This window comes from Bactrocera oleae, chromosome X, assembly GCF_042242935.1.
Source record: "Bactrocera oleae isolate idBacOlea1 chromosome X, idBacOlea1, whole genome shotgun sequence".
Classification (NCBI taxonomy): domain Eukaryota; kingdom Metazoa; phylum Arthropoda; class Insecta; order Diptera; family Tephritidae; genus Bactrocera; species Bactrocera oleae.
In genome coordinates this window covers 18169948-18197218 of record NC_091541.1, presented here as the reverse complement: position 1 = coordinate 18197218, position 27271 = coordinate 18169948, and the positions used below count along the sequence as shown (strand labels likewise).

Sequence of the window (27271 nt, the reverse complement as noted above, 5' to 3'; positions counted from 1 at the left end):
GCATTTCGGAAAATTTGCACTTTCTTAGATTTAGATTCAAAGTCGATTTTTTTTGCAAATTGTTTATTAACGACTTCAATAAGGTACCGCTCAATCTGAAAAATATAAATTTTACTAATCTGCTCTTCGAAGGAAAAGTTTTCATGTTATTACGATATTAACAAATTTATGTAATCAATTGATTTAGAAAAAATTTCTCAGATTTAGACTCAAAGTCGATTTGCTTGCATATTGTATAATGCTAACTTTTGTAAGGTACCGCTTATTATGAAAAACATAAATTTTACTTATCTGCTCTTCTAAGGAAAAATTTAGAGTTGTTACAATATTAACAAATTTATATAAAAAATGCATTTCGGATAAAAATGCACTACCTTAGACTTAGACTCAAAGTCGATTTTCTCGAAAATTGTAAATTAACGACTTCAATAAGTTACCGCTTATTCTGAAAAACATAAATTTTACTGATCTCTCTTCTAGGGAAAAGTTTTCATGTTATTACGATATTAGCAAATTCATATAATCAATGCATTTCGAAAATATTTCTTAGATTTAGCCTCAAAGTCTTTTTTCTTGCAATTTGTATATTAACAACTTCAATAAGGTACCGCTTATTCTGAAAACCTTAAATTTTACTGATCTGCGCTAGAGAAAAATTTGCATGTTTTTATAGCTTTTACAATTTCGTATGATCAATGCATTTCGGAAAATTTGCACTTTATTAAATTTAGATTCAAAGTTCTTTTTTTTTGCAAATTGTTTATTAACGACTTCAATAAGGTATCGGTGATTCTGAAAAATATAAATTTTACTAATCTGCTCTTCTAAGGAAAAGTTTTCATGTTATTACGATATTAGCAAATTCATATAATCAATGCATTTCGAAAATATTTCTTAGATTTAGCCTCAAAGTCGTTTTTCTTGCAATTTGTATATTAACAACTTCAATAAGGTACCGCTTAATCTGAAAACCATAAACTTTACTTATCTGCGCTGAAGAAAAATTTGCACGTTTTTAAAGTTTTAACAATTTCATATAATTAATGCATTTCGAAAAAGTTGCACTTTCTTAGATCTAGATTCAGAGTCGATTTTTTTTGCAAATTGTTTATTAACGACTTAAATAGGGTACTGCTCATTCTGAAAAACATAAATTTTACTAATCTGCTCTTTTAAGGAAAAGTTTTCATGTTATTACGATATTAGCAAGTTCATATAATCAATGCATTTCGAAAATATTTCTTAGATTTAGGATCAAAGTCGTTTTTCTTGCCATTTGTATATTAACAACTTCAATAAGGTACCGCTTAATCTGAAAATTATAAACTTTACTGATCTGCGTTGAAGGAAAATTTGCATGTTTTTATAGCTTTTACAATTTCGTATGATCAATGCATTTCGGAAAATTTGCACTTTATTAGATTTAGATTCAAAGTCGATTTTTTTTTGCAAATTGTTTATTAACGACTTCAATAAGGTATCGGTCATTCTGAAAAATATAAATTTTACTAATCTGCTCTTCTAAGGAAAAGTTTTCATGTTATTACGATATTAGCAAGTTTATATAATCAATGCATTTCGAAAATATTTCTTAGATTTAGGATCAAAGTCGTTTTTCTTGCCATTTGTATATTAACAACTTCAATAAGGTACCGCTTAATCTGAAAATTATAGACTTTACTGATCTGCGTTGAAGAAAAATTTGCACGTTTTTAAAGTTTTACCAATTTCATATAATCAATGCATTTCGAAAAAGTTGCACTTTCTTAGATTTAGATTCAAAGTCGATTTTTTTTGCAAAGAAAAACATAAATTTTACTAATCTGCTCTTCTAAGGAAAAGTTTTCATGTTATTACGATATTAGCAAGTTTATATAATCAATGCATTTCGAAAATATTTCTTAGATTTAGCCTCAAAGTCGTTTTTCTTGCAATTTGTATATTAACAACTTCAATAAGGTACCGCTTATTCGGAAAACCATAAACTTTACTGATCTGCGCTAAAGAAAAATTTGCACGTTTTTAAAGTTTTAACAATTTCATATAATTAATGCATTTCGAAAAAGTTGCACTTTCTTAGATCTAGATTCAAAGTCGAGTTTTTTTTGCAAATTGTTTATTAACGACTTCAATAAGGTACCGCTCATTCTGAAAAACATAAATTTTACTAATCTGCTCTTTTAAGGAAAAGTTTTCATGTTATTACGATATTAGCAAGTTTATATAATCAATGCATTTCGAAAATATTTCTTAGATTTAGGATCAAAGTCGTTTTTCTTGCCATTTGTATATTAACAACTTCAATAAGGTACCGCTTAATCTGAAAATTATAGACTTTACTGATCTGCGTTGAAGAAAAATTTGCACGTTTTTAAAGTTTTACCAATTTCATATAATCAATGCATTTCGAAAAAGTTGCACTTTCTTAGATTTAGATTCAAAGTCGATTTTTTTTGCAAAGAAAAACATAAATTTTACTAATCTGATCTTCTAAGGAAAATTTTAGAGTTATTACAATATTAACAAATTCATATAATCAATGCATTTCGAAAATATTTCTTTGATTTAGCCTCAAAGCCGTTTTTCTTGCAATTTGTATATTAACAACTTCAATAAGGTACCGCTTATTCTGAAAATTATAAACTTAACTGATCTGCGTTGAAGAAAAATTTGCACGTTTTTAAAGTTTTAACAATTTCATATAATCAATGCATTTCGAAAAAGTTGCACTTTCTTAGATTTAGATTCAAAGTCCATTTTTTTTTGCAAATTGTTTATTAACGACTTCATTAAGGTACCGCTCATTCTGAAAAACATAAATTTTACTCATCTGCTTTTCTAAGGAAAATTTTAGAGTTATTACAATATTAACAAATTCATATAATCAATGCATTTCGAAAATGATTCTAAGATTTAGCCTCAAAGCCGTTTTTCTTGCAATTTGTATATTAACAACTTCAATAAGGTATCGCTTATTCTGAAAACTATAAATTTTACTGATCTGTGCTAAAGAAAAATTTGCACGTTTTTAAAGTTTTAACAATTTCATATAATCAATGCCTTTCGAAAAAATTGCACTTTCTTAGATTTAGATTCAAAGTCGATTTTTTTTTGCAATTTGTTTATTAACGACTTTAATAAGATACCGCCTATTCTAAAAAACATAAATTTTACTGATCTGCGCTAAAGAAAAATTTGCATGTTTTTATAGCTTTTACAATTTCGTATGATCAATGCATTTCGGAAAATTTGCACTTTATTAGATTTAGATTCAAAGTCGATTTTTTTTTGCAAATTGCTTATTAACGACTTGGTCGGCAAAAATCCCCCACTGATTCCTCCCCGAGGGTGCCGACTGGTTATAGATACCACAGATTCACGACAAAAGCGGGGACGAGCTGGTAACAGTCCGCCCCTGCCGTAGACGTGAGGAATCTAGCTAAGGTCAGACTTCTTATCTGTGTGTTCGATGTTCCTCAATAGCACAGCATACAGATAAGGAGCCTTACCATGGTCGGGGGTAAAGGGCTGGATCAAGGTGTCATGCGACCCGTGCCGAGGATCAACCTGGCTGGGGGCCCTTAAATAGCCCAGTCTCGAACGGAGCTTACGGATACCTGGCGCCCTCCGTAATAAGATAGCCTTACTTGCGCAACGGGGGCTATGCGCAGGTGGACATACGTTCCCCCACACTAGTGGGACCAACAATGAACCAAAACGCAAACAAACAAAAATAGCAAACAAAAAATCGGAGAGAGCCCGGATCTCCAAGAAAAAAGCTGGAGGGAGCGAGTTGCTCCCATAAAAGAGCAGCATTTGGAGCAAGCTCAATAAACACGAAGAGGACAGGAGCGAAGCCTGGTCCTGATGACAAGGCAAGCACTAGTAAAGGGGCAGAAGCTAAAGCTGGCCCACAGAAAGTGGTAGCGCCGGAGGCAGCCAGACCCAAACCCTGCGGCCAAAACACGGCTGAGAAGCAGGGGGAGGGAGGAGATGCCAAAGGGGCTGCTGCTGGAAGTGCATCTGCCAGGGAGTGGCCTGCATTTAGCATGCAGGACCCGACAAAGGCAAAGTATGCGGAGAGACGACGTGCCGCATACTTACTAAGGTTGGTAGAGCTAAAGCCGCCAACGAAAGAGGAGCTAACGAAGGAGCTCCAAGCATCGATTGACTGCGCGAGAGCAGTCATACCCAACTTCAAGTTGGAGCCGCCGGTAAAGGCAGCCAAGCGACAGAGGTCAGCTGAAGAGGCAAAGCCGTCAGCAAAGAGACCGAAGACCAAGGGTGTAACGCCTGCAAAATCATTTGCAGAAGTGGCCCGGAACCGAATTGTCATTGGCGTTCTGGATGAGGGAGATCCCGAAGGAAGAATCCCCAGAGCCCAATGGAAATGGGTGCAGGCTGCGCTGACAAATATGGCGCTGGAAGTGCTATTAAGCAATCCGGGTCCGCCACCGTCATCCGCAGATGCCGGCTGGTACCAGGGCCAGATCAAAATGATTGCTTGCGATGACAAGAGATCGGTCGCTCTATACAAAGCTGCTATAGCCAAGGTGGGAGAGGTATACCCCGGGTCAAAATTGGTAGCAGTGGACAAGAAGGACATAACATCCAGACCAAGGGCAAGGGTATGGATTCCGGCTACACCATCACAGCCGGACCAAATTATGCAGCTCATAAGAGCCTGCAACCCGAGCCTACCCACGGAAGGGTGGAAGTATGTCAAGACATTTGATGACAGCGTAGCAGAATCTGGCGTGGAGACCAAAAGGGTCACGATGCAGATTCTGCTGTTATTAACGAAAGAAACCATCGAATCGCTGGCGAAAAATGGCGGGGAGATAAATTACGGGTTCACGAAAGTAAGGATAACGCCTTACAAGTCGGACGCCGATGCTGCAGACCATCTGGCATCGGGGAAAGAGTTATGCGAAGTAGAGGAAGATCCGATGGAGTCCTCGAGCGACGCGGAAAGCATGGAGCAAGGTGAGTGTTCTTCTTCCGGGTCTGAGCTTGCGGCCAGACTCTCAAGCTTGTATACTGAGAAAGAGCTTTTAAGCGACTCTCAGGAAGACGCAGACATAACAATAGTTAATGCGTCTTCTACAAATTAATCTCCATCATAGCAAACTAGCTTCAGCAGCCCTAATTAACCGCGTGACAATGGAACAGCCTGAATTTGTCCTCATTCAGGAGCCATGGGTTAATGGAGGGCGTATTTGCGGACTGAGGACGCCGAACTATAAGTTGCTGATGGCTAACTATGAAGGTAAAATCAGAGCCTGCATAATGGCAAAGAAAAACCTTAATGTTTTTATATTACATAATTACAGCAACAACGACACAGCAGCAGTAAGCTGGGAAACGGGCTCAAGCAGTTACCGGCTAGTGTCGTGCTATATGCCGTATGAGCAGGAGCTGGTGCCACCTCTGATGGTAAAAGAGGTGGTACGGGATAGCGAGGCATCCAAGTGCATGACGATACTTGGATGCGACTCAAATGCGCATCACACAATCTGGGGCAGCACAGATGTAAACGACAGAGGTGAGTGTCTCTTTAATTACCTACTAGGTACAAAATTACTGGTGTGTAATAAGGGAAGCACTCCAACATTTATTACAAGAAACCGACAAAAAGTGCTGGATATCACACTTGTGTCGGAAGAACTAATTGACAGGGTAACCCAATGGAGGGTTCTCGAAGAACATTCCTTTTCGGATCACCGATATATCGAATGTACAATAGAGGAAAGGGCCGATAGAGGCATTAACTTTAGGAATCATAGGAGAACGAACTGGCAGGTGCACATGCAAGAGCTAGAGAAACGTATCCCTATGATTCTACCGTTTCAGCCCAATAGCAAAGAGGATCTAGATATCCTCGTTAATCGACTCACGGAATCGTGCCGGCAAGCACTAGAAGTGGCTTGTCCAATAACACGAAGCAGGGGTAGAATAAGGCCACCCTGGTGGTCTCTAGAACTTAAAAAGCTACAAAAAGAATGCAGAAAGCAGTTCAATTTAGCTAAGCAATCCCAAGGCGAGTCAGGCTGGGATTATTATTACAACCTCTTTAGGTCATACAAAAAGGAAGTCAGGAGAGCAAAAAGAAATTCATGGAAATCGTTTTGCAACGACATCGAGAACACGGCGGAAGCGTCTCGACTTAGGAAAATAATGGCACAATCGGTGCATAGTATCGGATATCTTCAGAAGCCAGACCGAAGTTGGACGGTATCCAGTGAAGAGTCCTTGGGGCTACTAATGGATACCCACTTCCCAGGCAGCTCTGAAAGCCATACTGCAGAAAATACTCAAGACAGTGGAGCAGAAATGAGCCCCACTCTCATAAACATAGTGTCAGAAAGCAACGTTCGCTGGGCAATAAACAGCTTTAAGCCTTTCAAGTCGCCGGGATCAGACGGTATATTCCCGGCTCAATTGCAGCAGTCGCAGAACTACATAATGAATTGGCTAATTGCCATTCTTAAGGGGGCGCTGCAATTAAACTACATCCCTTCGCTTTGGAGGGAGGTCAAGGCAATATACATACCAAAGGCAGGCAAAAGCTCGCATACAAGTCCAAAGGACTTCAGGCCAATTAGCCTCTCCTCTTTTCTTTTAAAAATCCTGGAAAGACTAATAGAATTCCATATAAAAATAAACTGAAACCAGAAAAGTTGGCTGGTTCGCAGCATGCGTATTCTAAAGGAAAATCCACAGAAACAGCACTAAGCACTGTGGTGGCGGAGATTGAAAAATCTCTGGAAGTCAAAGAATACACTCTATTTGCCTTCTTAGACATAGAAGGAGCCTTCAATAATATCCAGCCTAGGGCCATACTGAGTGCGCTTAAGGATCTGGACATCTCTGAACCTCTCAGGAAATTAATTGAACAGATGCTCACGAGCAGGTCAATAATTTCAACGATGGGAGCGTCAACGATGTGCAGATCTGTCCAAAGAGGTACACCTCAAGGAGGCGTGTTATCCCCACTTCTCTGGGTCCTGACAATGAATAAGTTACTGATGGATCTAGAAAAGAAGGGGGTACATGTTGTGGCCTACGCTGACGATGTGGCAGTATCGGTCAGAGGCAAATTTCCGAAAACTCTCGCAGACCTTATGCAAACGATATTGGACGATATAAATCGCTGGGCAGTATCGTGCGGATTAAATTTAAATGCTGGTAAGACAGAGCTCGTATTGCTCACCAGAAAACATAATGCTCCAGAAGGTACGGCGCCAATAATAAATGGTTGCAAACTAACAATTGGAGATAAGGCAAGGTACCTGGGACTAATCTTAGACAGGAAGCTTTCTTGGAAACAAAACTTGGATGCTAGGGTAAAGAAGGCAGCCACAGCACTCTACACCTGTAAAAGGATGGTGGGCCTCAAATGGAGACTTACACCTCGGGTAACTTATTGGCTCTATACAGCAGTTGTCAGACCAATCATGACATACGGTATATTGGTATGGTGGCCAATAATGGAAAAGAAATACGCGGTAAAGCGTATGGAAAGCATACAGAGAGCAGCCAGTATATGCATTAGTGGAGCTCTTAGAACAACGCCAAGCCAGGCTCTTAACGTCATTCTACATTTACTGCCAACAGACCTGTTCTGTAAACAAGTGGCGGCAAAGTCAGCTCTTAGACTGAGGGAATCCTCCCAACTAGTCGCATGCAACAAGGGGCATTCAAGGATACTCAGTATATTCCCGTTCCTACTCAAAACCACGGATTTCCACAATCCAATAGAACGGATGCTAAATTCGGTCCACAATATTGCCTTCCCCACAAGAGATGAGTGGAAAAGGGGCGAGGTGGACAGGAATACAGGAATTAGCATCTACACGGATGGATCCAAACTGGATCATCGAGTGGGAGGTGGTGTCTTTTGCGCAACATTAAACACCAATATCGCCTTCCGTTTGCCAGATCACTGCAGTGTCTTCCAGGCGGAGATCACAGCTATTAAAGAAAGCCTAGTGGTATTGACAAAAAGTGTGCTAAGTGTATATATACACGGATAGCCAAGCGGCCTTGAAATCACTCAAGTCTCCAATGGTCTCATCCAAGCTAGTGAAAGATTGTCTTGATCTATTAGAGGATCTGACATCCTACTTCACAATAAACCTGCAATGGGTTCCAGGACATAGCGATATTCCTGGTAACTGCGAAGCAAATGAACTAGCCAGAATAGGCACCACTTTGCAACTAACCCCTGAAAAAGAGGGTATCTTTATGCCTCTGGCAACTTGCAAACACTTAATCAGCGAACATGCTATACATATAGCTGAGTCTCGGTGGAGACAATCAATAACCTGCACAACCAGCAGACTAACGTGGCAGGAATGGAGCGTGAGTCGCACAAACCGACTACTAAAATTTAAAAGGAATGATATAAGAACTCTGATAGGAGTGCTAACAGGTCACTGCCTAATTGGAAGAAATGCAAGTAGGCTAGGTGTACCATGCAACGACTATTGTAGAAGCTGTCAAGAAGTCGAGGAAGAGGAGACTGTAAAGCATCTTCTATGCGAATGTCAAGCTCTATATAGGAAAAGAATCGCAACTATCGGTCGTGGATTAATTGACGACATATCAGAAGTTGCTAATATAAAATTATTTGTACTGATGAACTTCATCAGGAGCACAGGTTGGTTCAGAGAGGAGACGATAGAGTGAGGGAACATTAGTCTCGGTGGGATCACAATGGGCCTCCTATAGGCCTCGGTGCGTCATTGGACAGCCACTCAACCTACCTACCTTATTAACGACTTCAATAAGGTATCGGCCATTCTGAAAGACATAAATTTTACTAATCTGCTCTTCTAAGGAAAAGTTTTCATGTTATTACGATATTAGCAAATTCATATAATCAATGCATTTCGAAAAAATGGCACTTACTTAGATTTAGACTCAAAATCGATTTTATTGCAAATTGTATATTAGCGACTTCAATAAGATACCGCCTATTCTGAAAACCTTAATTTTAGTGATCTGCGCTAAGGAAAAATTTGCATGTTATTGCAGTTTTAACTACTTTATATAATCAATGCATTTCGAAAAAATTGCACTTACTTAGATTTAGATTCAGAGTCGATTTTTTTTTGGCAAATTGTATATTAGCGACTTCAATAAGATACCGCCTATTCTGAAAAACTTAATTTTACTGATCTGTGCTAAGGAAAATATTGCATGTTATTGCAGTTTTAACTACTTCATATAATCAATGCATTTCGAAAAAATTGCAATTTCTTAGATTTAGACCCTAAGTCGGTTTTTTTTTTGCAAAGTGTATAATACTAACTTTTTTAAGGTACCGCAAATTATGAAAAACATAAATTTTACTGATCTGCGCAAGAGAAGAATTTGCATGTTATTAATTTTTAACTACTTCATATAATCAATGCATTTCGAAAAAATTTCTTAGACTTAGACTCAAAATGGTTTTCTTGCAATTTGCATATTAATAACTTAAATAAGGTACCGCTTATTCTGAAAAACATAAATTTTAATGATCTGCGCTAAAGAAAAATTTGCATGTTATTACTTTTTAACTACTTCATATAGTCAATGCATTTCGAAAAAATTGCAATTGTTTAGATTTAGACCTTAAGTCGGTTTTTTTTTTTGCTAATTGTAAAATACTAACTTTTGTTAGTTCAGTTTCAGTTTGTTACTTAATATAATCAATGCATTTCGAAAAAATTGCAATTTTTTAGATTTAGACCCTAAGTCGGTTTAATTGCAAGTTGTAAATAACCGACTTAAGTAATTTACCGCTTATTCTGAAAAACATCAAGTTTCCTGATCTGCTCTTCTGAGGAAAAGTTTTCATGTTATTACAATATAAGCAAATTTATATAATTTATGCATTTCGACAAAAATTGCACTACCTTAGATTTAGACCCAAAGTCGATTTTCTCGAAAATTGTATAATAACAACTTCAATAAGGTACCACTTATTCTGAAAAATATAAATTTTACTGATCTGCGATAAAGAAAATTTTTTTAATTTTATTATAGTTTTAACAAATTCATATAATCAAGGCGTTTCAAAACAATTGCAGTTTTTTAGATTTAGACCCAAAGTCGGTTTTTTGTGCAAATGGTATAATACCAACTTTTGTACCGTACCGCTTATTTTAAAAAACATAAAGTTTACTGATCTGCGCTAAGGAAAAGATTGCTTGTTATTACAAACAAAATAAACAAATTCATATTATCAATGCATTTCGAAAAAATTTCTTAGATTTAGACTCAAAGTCGAATTTCTTACAATTTGTATATTAAAAACTTCAAAAAGGTACCACTTATTCTGAAAAACTTAATTTTACTGATCTGCGTTAAAGAAAAATTTGCATGTTATTACTTTTTAACTACTTCATATAGTCAATGCATTTCGAAAAAATTGCAATTGTTTAGATTTAGACCTTAAGTCGGTTTTTTTTTTGCTAATTGTAAAATACTAACTTTTGTTAGTTCAGTTTCAGTTTGTTACTTCATATAATCAATGCATTTCGAAAAAATTGCAATTTCTTAGATTTAGACCCTAAGTCGGTTTTATTGCAAATTGTATATTAGCGACTTCAATAAGATACCGCCTATTCTGAAAAACTTATTTTTACTGATCTGCGTTTAAGAAAAATTTGCATGTTATTACTTTTTAACTACTTCATATAATCAATGCATTTCGAGAAAATTGAAGTTTCTTAGATTTAGACCCTAAGTCGGTTTTTTTTGCAAATTGTTTAATACGAACTTCTGCAAGGTACCGCTTATTCTGAAAAACATAAATTTTACTGATCTGCTCTTCTAAGGAAAATTTTAGAGTTATTACAATATTAGCAAATTCATATAATCAATGCATTTCGAAAAAATTTCTTAGATTTAGACTCAAAGTCGAATTTCTTATAATTTGTATATTTAAAACTTCAAAAAGGTAAAACTTATTCTGAAAAACTTAATTTTACTGATCTGCGTTAAAGAAAAATTTGCATGTTTTTACTTTTTAACTACTTCATATAATCAATGCATTTCGAAAAAATTGCAATTTCTTAGATTTAGACCCTAAGTCAGTTTTATTGCAAATTGTATATTAGCGACTTCAATAAGATACCGCCTATTCTGAAAAACTAATTTTTACTTTGCATGTTATTACTTTTTAACTACTTCATATAATCAATGCATTTCGAGAAAATTGAAGTTTCTTAGATTTAGACCCTAAGTCGGTTTTTTTTGCAAATTGTTTAATACGAACTTCTGCAAGGTACCGCTTATTCTGAAAAACATAAATTTTACTGATCTGCTCTTCTAAGGAAAATTTTAGAGTTATTACAATATTAGCAAATTCATATAATCAATGCATTTCGAAAAAATTTCTTAGATTTAGACTCAAAGTCGAATTTCTTATAATTTGTATATTTAAAACTTCAAAAAGGTAAAACTTATTCTGAAAAACTTAATTTTACTGATCTGCGTTAAAGAAAAATTTGCATGTTTTTACTTTTTAACTACTTCATATAATCAATGCATTTCGAAAAAATTGCAATTTCTTAGATTTAGACCCTAAGTCAGTTTTATTGCAAATTGTATATTAGCGACTTCAATAAGATACCGCCTATTCTGAAAAACTAATTTTTACTTTGCATGTTATTACTTTTTAACTACTTCATATAATCAATGCATTTCGAGAAAATTGAAGTTTCTTAGATTTAGACCCTAAGTCGGTTTTTTTGCAAATTGTTTAATACGAACTTCTGCAAGGTACCGCTTATTCTGAAAAACATAAATTTTACTGATCTGCTCTTCTAAGGAAAATTTTAGAGTTATTACAATATTAACAAATTCATATAATCAATGCATTTGGAAAAAATTGCTCAGATTTTGAATCAAAGTCGATTTTCTTGCGTATTGTATAATGCTTACTTTTGTAAGGTACCGCTTATTATGAAAAACATAAATTTTACTTATCTGCTCTTCTAAGGAAAAATTTAGAGTTATTACGATATTAACAAATTTATATAAATAATACATTTCGGATAAAAATGCACTATCTTAGATTTAGACTCTAAGTAAATTTTCTTGCAAATTGTATAATAACGACTTTAATAAGGTACCGCTTTTTCTGAAAAAAATAAATCTTACTGATGTGCTGTCCTGAGGAAAAATGTGCATGTTATTACAATATTAACAAATTCATATAATCAATGCATTTGGAAAAAATTTCTCAGATTTAGAATCAAAGTCGATTTTCTTGCTATTTGTATAATGCTTACTTTTGTAAGGTACCGCTTATTATGAAAAACATAAATTTTACTTCTCTGCTCTTCTAAGGAAAAATTTAGAGTTATTACAATATAAACAATTTTATATAATTAATGCATTTCGAAAAAATTTCCACTATCTTAGATTTAGACTTAAAGCCGGTTTTATTGCAAATTGTAAATTAACGACTTCAATAAGTTACCGATTTTTCTGAAAAAAATAAATCTTACTGATGTGCTGTCCTGAGGAAAAATGTGCATGTTATTACAATATTAACAAATTCATATAATCAATGCATTTGCAAAAATTTCTCAGATTTAGAATCAAAGTCGATTTTCTTGCTATTTGTATAATGCTTACTTTTGTAAGGTACCGCTTATTATGAAAAACATAAATTTTACTTATCTGCTCTTCTAAGGAAAAATTTAGAGTTGTTACAATATTAACAAATTTATATAAATAATGCATTTCGGATAAAAATGCACTATCTGAGAATTAGACTCTAAGTAAATTTTCTTGCAAATTGTATAATAACGACTTTAATAAGGTACCACTTATTCTGAAAAACATAACTTTTAATGACCTGCGCTCCTAAGGAAAGTTTTAGAGTTATTACGAAATTAAAAAATTTGTGTAAATAATGCATTTCGAAAAAAATTTTACTATCTTAGATTTAGACTCAAAGCCGGTTTTATTGCAAATTGTATATTAACGACTTCAGTAAGTTACCGCTTATTCTGAAAAACATAAATATTACTGATCTGCTCTTCTCAGGAAAAATTTTCATGTTATTGCAATATTAACAAATTCATATAATTAATTCATTTCGTAAAAATTGCACTTTCTTAGACTTAGACTCAAAGCCGATTTTCTTGCAAATTGAAAATGAACGACTTCAGTAAGTTACCGCTTATTCTGAAAAACATTGATCTTACTGATGTGCTCTTCTGAGGAAAAGTTTTCATGTTATTACAATAAAAACAATTTTATATAATTAATACATTTCGAAAAAAATTGCACTATTTTAGATTTAGACTTAAATTCGATTTTTTTCCAAATTGTATATAAACGACTCCGATAAGGCACCGCTTATTCTGGAAAACATAAATTTTACTGATCTGCTCTTCTGAGGAAAAGTTTTCATGTTATTACAATATAAACAATTTTATATAATTAATGCATTTCGAAAAAAATTACACTACTTTAGATTTAGGCTCAAAGCTGATTTCCTTGCAAATTGTATATTAACGACTTCGATAAGGTACCGCTTATTCTGAAAAACATAAATTTTACTGACTTGCTCCTCTAAGGAAAATTTTAGAGTTATTACGAAATTAACAAATTTATATAAATAATGCATTTCGAAAAAAATTGCACTATCTTAGATTAAGACTCAAAGTCGATTTTCTTCCAAATTGTATATAACGACTCCGATAAGGTACTGCTTATTCTGAAAAATTTAAATTTTACTGATCTGCTCTTCTCAGGAAAAATTTGCATGTTATTACAATATTAACAAATTCATATAATCAATTCATTTCGTAAAAATTGCCCTTTCTTAGACTTAGACCCAAAGTCGATTTTCCTGCAAATTGTAAATTAACGACTTCAATAAGTTACCGCTTCTTCTGAAAAACATAAATTTTACTGATCTGCCCTTCTGAGGAAAATTTTCATGTTATTACAATATTAGCAAATTCATATAATCAATGCCTTTCGAAAAAAATTGCAATTTCTTAGTTTAGACTCAAATTAAATTTTCGTGCAAATTGTATATAAACGATATCGATAAGGTACCGCCTTCAATGTATTCCGATAAAAATTTCACTTTCTTAGATAAGACTCAACTCGATTTTCTTGCTAATTGGATATTAAGGACTTCAATAAGGTACCGCTTATTCTGAAAATCATATTTTTTTCTGATCTGCTCTTCCAAGAAAAATTTTGCATGTTATTACAATATTAGAAAATTCATATAATCAATGCCTTTCGAAAAAAATGCACTTTCCTAGATTTAGACTCAAAGTCGATTTTCTTACAAATTGTATATTAACGACATTAATAAGGTACCGCTTATTCTGAAAACTAAAAATTATTACTGAACTGCTCTTCTAAGGAAAAATTTGCATGTTATTACAATATTAACGAATTCATATAATCAATGCATTTTGAAAAAATTGCACCTTCTTAGATTTAGGCTCAAAGTCAATTTTCTTCCAAATCGTCTATTAACGACTTCAATAAGATACCGCTTATTCTGAAAACTAAAAATTACTACTGAACTGCTCTTCTAAGGAAAAATTTGTATGTTATTACAATATTAACAAATTCATATAATCAATACATTTCGAAAAAATTGCAATTTCTTAGATTTAGACTCAAAGTCAATTTTCTTCCAAATTATCTATTAACGACTTTAATAAGGTACCGCTTATCCTGAAAACTAAAAATTATTACTGAACTGCTCTTCTAAAGAAAAATTTGTATGTTATTACAATATTAACAAATTCATATAATCAACACATTTCGAAAAAATTGCAATTTCTTAGGTTTAGACCCAAAGTCGGTTTTTTTTTTGCAAATTGTATATAAACGACTTCAATAAGGTACCGCTTATTCTGAAAACTAAAAAATATTACTGAACTGCTCTTCTAAAGAAAAATTTGTATGTTATTACAATATTAACAAATTCATATAATAAATGCATTTCGAAAAAATTGCACTATCTTAGATTAAGACTCAAAGTCGATATTCTTCCAAATTGTATATAACGACTCCGATAAGTTACCGCTTCTTCTGAAAAACATAAATTTTATTGATCTGCCCTTCTGAGGAAAAGTTTTCATGTTATTACAATATTAACAAATTTATATAATCAATTCAGTTCGAAAAAAATTGCACTATCTTAAATTTCCGCTCAAAGCTGATTTTCTTGCAAATTGTAAATTAACAACTTCAATAAGTTACCGCTTGTTTTGAAAAACATAAATCTTACTGATCTGCTCTTCTCAGGAAAAATTTTAATGTTATTGCAATATTAACAAATTTATATAATTAATTCATTTCGTAAAAATTGCACTTTCTTAGACTTAGACTCAAAGCCGATTTTCTTGCAAATTGAAAATGAACGACTTCAGTAAGTTACCGCTTATTCTGAAAAACATAGATCTTACTGATGTGCTCTTCTGAGGAAAAGTTTTCATGTTATTACAATATAAACAATTTTATATAATTAATACATTTCGAAAAAAATTGCACTATCTTAGATTTAGACTTAAATTCGATTTTCTTCCAAATTGAATATAAACGACTCAGATAAGGCACCGCTTATTCTGAAAAACATAAATTTTACTGATCTGCTCTTCTGAGGAAAAGTTTTCATGTTATTACCATATAAACAAATTTATATACTTAATACATTTCGAAAAAAATTACACTACTTTAGATTTAGACTCAAAGCTGATTTCCTTGCAAATTGTATATTAACGACTTCGATAAGGTACCGCTGATTCTGAAAAACATAAATTTTACTGACTTGCTCCTCTAAGGAAAATTTTAGAGTTATTACGAAATTAACAAATTTATATAAATAATGCATTTCGAAAAAAATTGCACTATCTTAGATTAAGACTCAAAGTCGATTTTCTTCCAAATTGTATATAACGACTCCGATAAGGTACTGCTTATTCTGAAAAATTTAAATTTTACTGATCTGCCCTTCTCAGGAAAAATTTGCATGTTATTACAATATAAACAAATTCATATAATCAATTCATTTCGTAAAAATTGCCCTTTCTTAGACTTAGACCCAAAGTCGATTTTCCTGCAAATTGTAAATTAACGACTTCAATAAGTTACCGCTTCTTCTGAAAAACATAAATTTTACTGATCTGCCCTTCTGAGGAAAATTTTCATGTTATTACAATATTAGCAAATTCATATAATCAATGCCTTTCGAAAAAAATTGCAATTTCTTAGTTTAGACTCAAATTAAATTTTCGTGCAAATTGTATATAAACGATATCGATAAGGTACCGCCTTCAATGTATTCCGATAAAAATTTCACTTTCTTAGATAAGACTCAACTCGATTTTCTTGCTAATTGGATATTAAGGACTTCAATAAGGTACCGCTTATTCTGAAAATCATATTTTTTTCTGATCTGCTCTTCCAAGAAAAATTTTGCATGTTATTACAATATTAGAAAATTCATATAATCAATGCCTTTCGAAAAAAATGCACTTTCCTAGATTTAGACTCAAAGTCGATTTTCTTACAAATTGTATATTAACGACATTAATAAGGTACCGCTTATTCTGAAAACTAAAAATTATTACTGAACTGCTCTTCTAAGGAAAAATTTGCATGTTATTACAATATTAACGAATTCATATAATCAATGCATTTTGAAAAAATTGCACCTTCTTAGATTTAGACTCAAAGTCAATTTTCTTCCAAATTGTCTATTAACGACTTCAATAAGATACCGCTTATTCTGAAAACTAGAAATTACTACTGAACTGCTCTTCTAAGGAAAAATTTTTTATGTTATTACAATATTAACAAATTCATATAATAAATGCATTTCGAAAAAATTGCAATTTCTTAGGTTTAGACCCAAAGTCGGTTTTTTTTTTGCAAATTGTATATTAACGACTTCAATAAGGTACCGCTTATTCTGAAAACTAAAAAATATTACTGAACTGCTCTTCTAAAGAAAAGTTGGTATGTTATTACAATATTAACAAATTCATATAATAAATGCATTTTGAAAAAATTGCACTATCTTAGATTAAGACTCAAAGTCGATATTCTTCCAAATTGTATATAACGACTCCGATAAGTTACCGCTTATTCTGAAAAACATAAATCTTACTGATCTGCTCTTCTCAGGAAAAATTTCAATGTTATTGCAATATTAAAAAATTCATATAATTAATTCATTTCGTAAAAATTGCACTCCTTAGACTTAGACTCAAAGTCGATTTTCTTACAAATTGTATATTAACGACATTAATAAGGTACCGCTTATTCTGAAAACTAAAAATTATTACTGAACTGCTCTTCTAAGGAAAAATTTGCATGTTATTACAATATTAACGAATTCATATAATCAATGCATTTTGAAAAAATTGCACCTTCTTAGATTTAGACTCAAAGTCAATTTTCTTCCAAATTATCTATTAACGACTTTAATAAGGTACCGCTTATCCTGAAAACTAAAAATTATTACTGAACTGCTCTTCTAAAGAAAAATTTGTATGTTATTACAATATTAACAAATTCATATAATCAACACATTTCGAAAAAATTGCAATTTCTTAGGTTTAGACCCAAAGTCGGTTTTTTTTTTGCAAATTGTATATTAACGACTTCAATAAGGTACCGCTTATTCTGAAAACTAAAAAATATTACTGAACTGCTCTTCTAAAGAAAAGTTGGTATGTTATTACAATATTAACAAATTCATATAATAAATGCATTTTGAAAAAATTGCACTATCTTAGATTAAGACTCAAAGTCGATATTCTTCCAAATTGTATATAACGACTCCGATAAGTTACCGCTTATTCTGTAAAACACAAATTTTACTTATCTGCTCTTTTGATTAAAAGTTTTCATGTTATTACAATATTAACAAATTTATAAAATCAATTCAGTTCAAAAAAAATTGCACTATCTTAGATTTAGGCTCAAAGCTGATTTTCTTGCAAATTGTAAATTAACGACTTCAATAAGTTACCGCTTATTCTGAAAAACATAAATCTTACTGATCTGCTCTTCTCAGGAAAAATTTCAATGTTATTGCAATATTAAAAAATTCATATAATTAATTCATTTCGTAAAAATTGCACTCCTTAGACTTAGACTCAAAGCCGATTTTCTTGCAAATTGAAAATGAACGACTTCAGTAAGTTACCGCTTATTCTAAAAAACACAGATCTTACTGATGTGCTCTTCTGAGGAAAAGTTTTCATGTTATTACAATATAAACAATTTTATATAATTAATACATTTCGAAAAATATTGCACTATCTTAGATTTAGACTTAAATTCGATTTTCTTCCAAATTGTATATAAACGACTCAGATAAGGCAACGCTTATTCTGAAAAACATAAATTTTACTGATCTGCTCTTCTGAGGAAAAGTTTTAATGTTATTACAATATAAACAAATTTATATACTTAATACATTTCGAAAAAAATTACACTACTTTAGATTTAGGCTCAAAGCTGATTTCCTTGCAAATTGTATATTAACGACTTCGATAAGGTACCGCTTATTCTGAAAAACATAAATTTTACTGACTTGCTCCTCTAAAAAAATTTTAGAGTTATTACGAAATTAACAAATTTATATAAATAATGCATTTCGAAAAAAATTGCACTATCTTAGATTAAGACTCAAAGTCGATTTTCTTCCAAATTGTATATAACGACTCCGATAAGGTATTGCTTATTCTGAAAAATTTAAATTTTACTGATCTGCTCTTCTCAGGAAAAATTTGCATGTTATTACAATATTAACAAATTCATATAATCAATTCATTTCGTAAAAATTGCACTTTCTTAGACTTAGACCCAAAGCCGATTTACCTGCAAATTGTAAATTAACGACTTCAATAAGTTACCGCTTCTTCTGAAAAACATAAATTTTACTGATCTGCCCTTCCGAGGAAAATTTTGCATGTTATTACAATATTAGCAAATTCATATAATCAATGCCTTTCGAAAAAAAATGCACTTTCCTAGATTTAGACCCAAAGTCGGTTTTTTTTTGCAAATTGTATATAAACGACTTCAATAAGGTACCGCTTATTCGGAAAACTAAAAAATATTACTGAACTGCTCTTCTAAGGAAAAATTTGTATGTTATTACAATATTAACGAATTCATATAATCAATGCATTTCGAAAAAATTGCACTATCTTAGATTAACACTCAAAGTCGATATTCTTCCAAATTGTATATAACGACTCCGATAAGTTACCGCATATTCTGACAAACATAAATTTTACTTATCTGCTCTTCTGAGGAAAAGTTTTCATGTTATTACAATATTAACAAATTTATATAATCAATTCAGTTCGAAAAAAATTGCACTATCTTAGATTTACGCTCAAAGCTGATTTTCCTGCAAATTGTAAATTAACGACTTCAATAAGTTACCGCTTAATGAAAAACATAAATCTTACTGATCTGCTCTTCTCAGGAAAAATTTTATTGTTATTGCAATATTAACAAATTCATATAATCAATGCATTTCGTAAAAATTGCACTTTCTTAGACTTAGACTCAAAGCCGATTTTCTTGCAAATTGAAAATGAACGACTTCAGTAAGTTACCGCTTATTCTGAAAAACATAGATCTTAGTGATGTGCTCTTCTGAGGAAAAGTTTTCATGTTATTACAATATAAACAATTTTATATAATTAATACATTTCGAAAAAAATTGCACTATCTTAGATTTAGACTTAAATTCGATTTTCTTCCAAATTGTATATAACGACTCCGATAAGGTACTGCTTATTCTGAAAAATTTAAATTTTACTGATCTGCTCTTCTCAGGAAAAATTTGCATGTTATTACAATATTAACAAATTCATATAATCAATTCATTTCGTAAAAATTGCCCTTTCTTAGACTTAGACCCAAAGCCGATTTACCTGCAAATTGTAAATTAACGACTTCAATAAGTTACCGCTTCTTCTGAAAAACATAAATTTTACTGATCTGCCCTTCTGAGGAAAAGTTTTCATGTTATTACAATATTAGCAAATTCATATAATCAATGCCTTTCGAAAAAAATTGCAATTTCTTAGTTTAGACTCAAATTAAATTTTCGTGCAAATTGTATATAAACGATATCGATAAGGTACCGCCTTCAATGTATTCCGATAAAAATTTCACTTTCTTAGATAAGACTCAACTCGATTTTCTTGCTAATTGGATATTAAGGACTTCAATAAGGTATCGCTTATTCTGAAAATCATATTTTTTTCTGATCTGCTCTTCCAAGAAAAATTTTGCATGTTATTACAATATTAGCAAATTCATATAATCAATGCCTTTCGAAAAAAAATGCACTTTCCTAGATTTAGACTCAAAGTCGATTTTCTTACAAATTGTATATTAACGACTTTAATAAGGTACCGCTTATTCTGAAAACTAAAAATTATTACTGAACTGCTCTTCTAAGGAAAAATTTGCATGTTATTACAATATTAACGAATTCATATAATCAATGCATTTCGAAAAAATTGCACCTTCTTAGATTTAGGCTCAAAGTCAATTTTCTTCCAAATTGTCTATTAACGACTTCAATAAGATACCGCTTATTCTGAAAACTAAAAATTACTACTGAACTGCTCTTCTAAGGAAAAATTTGTATGTTATTACAATATTAACAAATTCATATAATCAATACATTTCGAAAAAATTGCAATTTCTTAGATTTAGACTCAAAGTCAATTTTCTTCCAAATTATCTGTTAACGACTTTAATAAGGTACCGCTTATCCTGAAAACTAAAAATTATTACTGAACTGCTCTTCTAAAGAAAAATTTGTATGTTATTACAATATTAGCAAATTCATATAATCAACACATTTCGAAAAAATTGCAATTTCTTTGGCTTAGACCCAAAGTCGGTTTTTTTTTGCAAATTGTATATTAACGACTTCAATAAGGTACCGCTTATTCTGAAAAACATAAATCTTACTGATCTGCTCTTCTCAGGAAAAATTTCAATGTTATTGCAATATTAACAAATTCATATAATTAATTCATTTCGTAAAAATTGCACTTCTTGGACTTAGACTCAAAGCCGATTTTCTTGCAAATTGTATATTAGCGACTTCAGTAAGTTATCGCTTATTCTAAAAAACACAGATCTTACTGATGTGCTCTTCTGAGGAAAAGTTTCAATGTTATTGCAATATTAACAAATTCAATAAGGTACCGCTTATTCTGAAAACTAAAAATTATTACTGAACTGCTCTTCTAAGGAAAAATTTGTATGTTATTACAATATTAACAAATTCATATAATCAAAGTCTTTAGAAAAAATTGCACTTCCTTAGATTTAGACTCAAAGTCAATTTTCTTCCAAATTGTCTATTAACGACTTTAATAAGGCACCGCTTATTCTGAAAACTAAAAATTATTACTGAACTGCTTTTCTAAGGAAAAATTTTTATGTTTTTACATTATTAACAAATTCATATAATCAATGCATTTTGAAAAAATTGCTATTCCTTAGATTTAGACTCAAAGTCGATTTTCTTGCAAATTGTATATAATCGCGTTCAGTAAGGTATCACTAATTCCAAAAAACATAAAATTTCCTGATCTGCTCTTCCAAGAAAAATTTTGCATGTTATTACAATATTAGCAAATTCATATAATAAATGCTTTTCGAAAAAAAAATGTACTTTCCTAGATTTAGACTCAAAGTCGATTTTCTTACAAATTGTATATTATTGACTTCAATAAGTTACCGCTAATTCTGAAAACTAAAAATTATTACTGAACTGCTCTTCTAAGGAAAAATTTGCATGTTATTACAATATTAACGAATTCATATAATCAATGCATTTCGAAAAAATTGCACCTTCTTAGATTTAGACTCAACTCGATTTTCTTGCTAATTGGATATTAAGACTTCAATAAGGTACCGCTTATTCTGAAAACTAAAAATTACTACAGAACTGCTCTTCTAAGGAAAAATTTGTATGTTATTATAATATTAACAAATTTTCTTCCAAATTGTCTATTAACGACTTCAATAAGGTACCGCTTATTCTGAAAACTAAAAAATATTACTGAACTGCTCTTCTAAGGAAAAATTTGCTTGTTATAACAATATTAACGAATTCATATAATCAATGCATTTCGAAAAAATTGCACCTTCTTAGATTTAGACTCTAAGTCAATTTTCTTCGAAATTATCTATTAACGACTTTAATAAGGTACCGCTTATTCTAAAAACTAAAAATTATTACTGAACTGCTCTTCTAAGGAGAAATTTGTATGTTATTACAATATTAACAAATTCATATAATCAATACATTTCGAAAAAATTGCAATTTCTTAGGATTAAACCCAAAGTCGGTTTTGTTTTTGCAAATTGTATATTAACGGCTTCCATAAGGTACCGCTAATCCTGAAAACTAAAAAATATTACTGAACTGCTCTTCTAAGAAAAAATTGGTATGTTATTACAATATTAACGAATTCATATAATCAATGCATTTCGAAAAAATTGCACCTTCTTAGATTTAGACTCAACTCGATTTTCTTGCTAATTGGATATTAAGGACTTCAATAAGGTACCGCTTATTCTGAAAACTAAAAATTATTACTGAACTGCTCTTCTAAGGAAAAATTTGCATGTTATTACAATATTAACGAATTCATATAATCAATGCATTTCGAAAAAATTGCACCTTCTTAGATTTAGACTCAACTCGATTTTCTTTCTAATTGGATATTAAGGACTTCAATAAGGTACCGCTTATTCTGAAAACTAAAAATTACTACTGAACTGCTCTTCTAAGGAAAAATTTGTATGTTATTATAATATTAACAAATTTTCTTCCAAATTGTCTATTAACGACTTCAATAAGGTACCGCTTATTCTGAAAACTAAAAAATATTACTGAACTGCTCTTCTAAGGAAAAATTTGCTTGTTATAACAATATTAACGAATTCATATAATCAATGCATTTCGAAAAAATTGCACCTTCTTAGATTTAGACTCTAAGTCAATTTTCTTCGAAATTATCTATTAACGACTTTAATAAGGTACCGCTTATTCTAAAAACTAAAAATTATTACTGAACTGCTCTTCTAAGGAGAAATTTGTATGTTATTACAATATTAACAAATTCATATAATCAATACATTTCGAAAAAATTGCAATTTCTTAGGATTAAACCCAAAGTCGGTTTTGTTTTTGCAAATTGTATATTAACGACTTCCATAAGGTACCGCTAATCCTGAAAACTAAAAAATATTACTGAACTGCTCTTCTAAGAAAAAATTGGTATGTTATTACAATACTAACAAATTCATATAATAAATGCATTTCGAAAAAATTGCACCTTCTTAGATTAAGACTCATAGTCGATTTTCTTCCAAATTGTCTATTAACGACTTCAATAAGGTACCGCTTATTCTGAAAATTAAAAAATATTACTGAACTGCTCTTCTAAGGAAAAATTTGTATGTTTTTACAATATTAACAAATTCATATAATCAATGCTTTTCGAAAAATTGCACTTTCCTAGATTTTGACTCAAAGTCGATTTTCTTGCAAACTGTATATTAGCGACTTCAATAAGGTACCACTCATTCTAAAAAAACATAAATTTTTCTGAACTGCTATTCTAAGGAAAAATTTGTATGTTATTACAATATTAACAAATTCATAAAATCAATGCATTTCGAAAAAATTGCAATTTTTTAGGTTTAGACCCAAAGTTGGTTTTTTTTTTCAAATTGTCTATTAACGACTTCAATAAGGTACCGCTTATTCTGAAAATTAAAAAATTTTACTGAACTGCTCTTCTAAGGAAAAATTTGTATGTTTTTACAATATTAACAAATTCATATAATCAATGTCTTTAGAAAAAATTGCACTTCCTTAGATTTAGACTCAAAATCAATTTTCTTCCAAATTGTCTATTAACGACTTCAATAAGGCACCGCTTATTCTGAAAACTAAAAATTTTTACTGAACTGCTCTTCTAAGGAAAAATTTGTATGTTATTACAATATTAACAAATTCATATAATCAATACATACATAAAACTATTAACAAATTCATACAATCTAAGCATTTCGTAAAAATTGCACTTTCTTAGATAAGACTCAACTCGATTTTCTTGCTAATTGGATATTAAGGACTTCAATAAGGTACCGTTTATTCTGAAAATCATAAATTTTTCTGATCTGCTCTTCTGAGTTAAAATTTGCATGTTATTATAATATTAACAAATTCATATAATCAATGGATTTCGAAAAAATTGCACTATCTTAGATTTAGACTCAAAGTCGATTTTCTTCCAAATTGTCTATTAACGACTTCAATAAGGTACCGCTTATTCTGAAAACTAAAAAATATTACTGAACTGCTCTTCTATGGAAAAATTCATATAATCAATACATTTCGAAAAAATTGCAATTTCTTAGGTTTAAAAACAAAGTCGGTTTTGTTTTTGCAAATTGTTTATTAACGACTTCAATAAGATACCGCTTATTCTGAAAACTAAAAATTTTTACTGAACTGCTCTTCTAAGGAAAAATTTGTATGTTATTACAATATTAACAAATTCATATAATCAATACATACATAAAACTATTAACAAATTCGTACAATCTAAGCATTTCGTAAAAATTGCACTTTCTTAGATAAGACTCAACTCGATTTTCTTGCTAATTGGATATTAAGGACTTCAACAAGGTACCGCTTATTCTGAAAATCATAAATTTTTCTGATCTGCTCTTCTGAGTTAAAATTTGCATGTTATTATAATATTAACAAATTCATATAATCAATGGATTTCGAAAAAATTGCACTATCTTAGATTTAGACTCAAAGTCGATTTTCTTCCAAATTGTCTATTAACGACTTCAATAAGGTACCGCTTATTCTGAAAATTAAAAAATATTACTGAACTGCTCTTCTATGGAAAAATTCATATAATCAATACATTTCGAAAAAATTGCAATTTCTTTGGTTTAAACCCAAAGTCGGTTTTGTTTTTAAAAATTGTATATTAACGACTTCAATAAGGTACCGCTAATCCTGAAAACTAAAAATTATTACTGAACTGCTCTTCTAAGGAAAAATTTGTATGTTTTTACAATATTAACAAATTCATTTAATCGATGCATTTTGAAAAAAATTGCTTATCCTTAGATTTAGACTCAAAGTCAATTTTCTTCAAAATTGTCTACTAACGATTTTAATAAGGTACCGCTTATTCTGAAAACTTAACTTTATTACTGAACTGCTCTTCTAAGGAAAAATTTGTATGTTATTACAATATTAACAATATTCATATAATCAATGCATTTCGAAAAAATTGCACCTTCTTAGATTTAGACTCAAAGTCAATTTTCTTCCAAATTGTCTATTAACGACTTCAATAAGGTACCGCTTATTCTGAAAACTAAAAATTATTACTGAACTGCTCTTCTAAGGAAAAATTTGTATGTTATTACAATATTAACAAATTCATATAATCAATGTCTTTAGAAAAAATTGCACTTCCTTAGATTTAGACTCAAATTCCATTTTCTTCCAAATTGTCTATTAACGACTTCAATAAGGCACCGCTTATTCTGAAAACTAAAAATTATTACTGAACTGCTTTTCTAAGGAAAAATTTGTATGTTTTTACATTATTAACAAATTCATACAATCAATGCATTTTGAAAAAATTGCTATTCCTTAGATTTAGACTCAAAGTCGATTTTCTTGCAAATTGTATATAATCGCGTTCAGTAAGGTATCACTAATTCCAAAAAACATAAAATTTCCTGATCTGCTCTTCCAAGAAAAATTTTGCATGTTATTACAATATTAGCAAATTCATATAATAAATGCTTTTCGAAAAAAAATGTACTTTCCTAGATTTAGACTCAAAGTCGATTTTCTTACAAATTGTATATTATTGACTTCAATAAGTTACCGCTAATTCTGAAAACTAAAAATTATTACTGAACTGCTCTTCTAAGGAAAAATTTGCATGTTATTACAATATTAACGAATTCATATAATCAATGCATTTCGAAAAAATTGCACCTTCTTAGATTTAGACTCAACTCGATTTTCTTGCTAATTGGATATTAAGGACTTCAATAAGGTACCGCTTATTCTGAAAACTAAAAATTACTACTGAACTGCTCTTCTAAGGAAAAATTTGTATGTTATTATAATATTAACAAATTTTCTTCCAAATTGTCTATTAACGACTTCAATAAGGTACCGCTTATTCTGAAAACTAAAAAATATTACTGAACTGCTCTTCTAAGGAAAAATTTGCTTGTTATAACAATATTAACGAATTCATATAGTCAATGCATTTCGAAAAAATTGCACCTTCTTAGATTTAGACTCTAAGTCAATTTTCTTCGAAATTATCTATTAACAACTTTAATAAGGTACCGCTTATTCTAAAAACTAAAAATTATTACTGAACTGCTCTTCTAAGGAGAAATTTGTATGTTATTACAATATTAACAAATTCATATAATCAATACATTTCGAAAAAATTGCAATTTCTTAGGATTAAACCCAATGTCGGTTTTGTTTTTGCAAATTGTATATTAACGACTTCCATAAGGTACCGCTAATCCTGAAAACTAAAAAATATTACTGAACTGCTCTTCTAAGAAAAAATTGGTATGTTATTACAATACTAACAAATTCATATAATAAATGCATTTCGAAAAAATTGCACCTTCTTAGATTAAGAGTCATGGTCGATTTTCTTCCAAATTGTCTATTAACGACTTCAATAAGGTACCGCTTATTCTGAAAATTAAAAAATATTACTGAACTGCTCTTCTAAGGAAAAATTTGTATGTTTTTACAATATTAACAAATTCATATAATCAATGCATTTCGAAAAATTGCACTTTCCTAGATTTTGACTCAAAGTCGATTTTCTTGCAAGCTGTATATTAGCGACTTCAATAAGGTACCACTCATTCTGAAAAAACATAAATTTTTCTGAACTGCTATTCTAAGGAAAAATTTGTATGTTATTACAATATTAACAAATTCATAAAATCAATGCATTTCGAAAAAATTGCAATTTTTTAGGTTTAGACCCAAAGTTTTTTTTTCAAATTGTCTATTAATGACTTCAATAAGGTACCGCTTATTCTGAAAATTAAAAAATATTACTGAACTGCTCTTCTAAGGAAAAATTTGTATGTTTTTACAATATTAACAAATTCGTATAATCAATGCATTTTGAAA

At 31.0% G+C, this 27271-nt stretch overlaps 1 protein-coding gene across 1 annotated transcript; it reads left to right on the top strand.

Moving 5' to 3' along the window:
- Nucleotides 1-238: 238 nt before the first annotated feature.
- Nucleotides 239-5114, top strand: LOC138858084 (uncharacterized). The gene is made up of 2 exons (XM_070112548.1): nt 239-250; nt 3843-5114. Exons 1-2 carry the CDS (start codon nt 239-241, stop codon nt 5112-5114), a joined length of 1284 nt encoding a protein of 427 aa, XP_069968649.1.
- Nucleotides 5115-27271: the final 22157 nt, after the last annotated feature.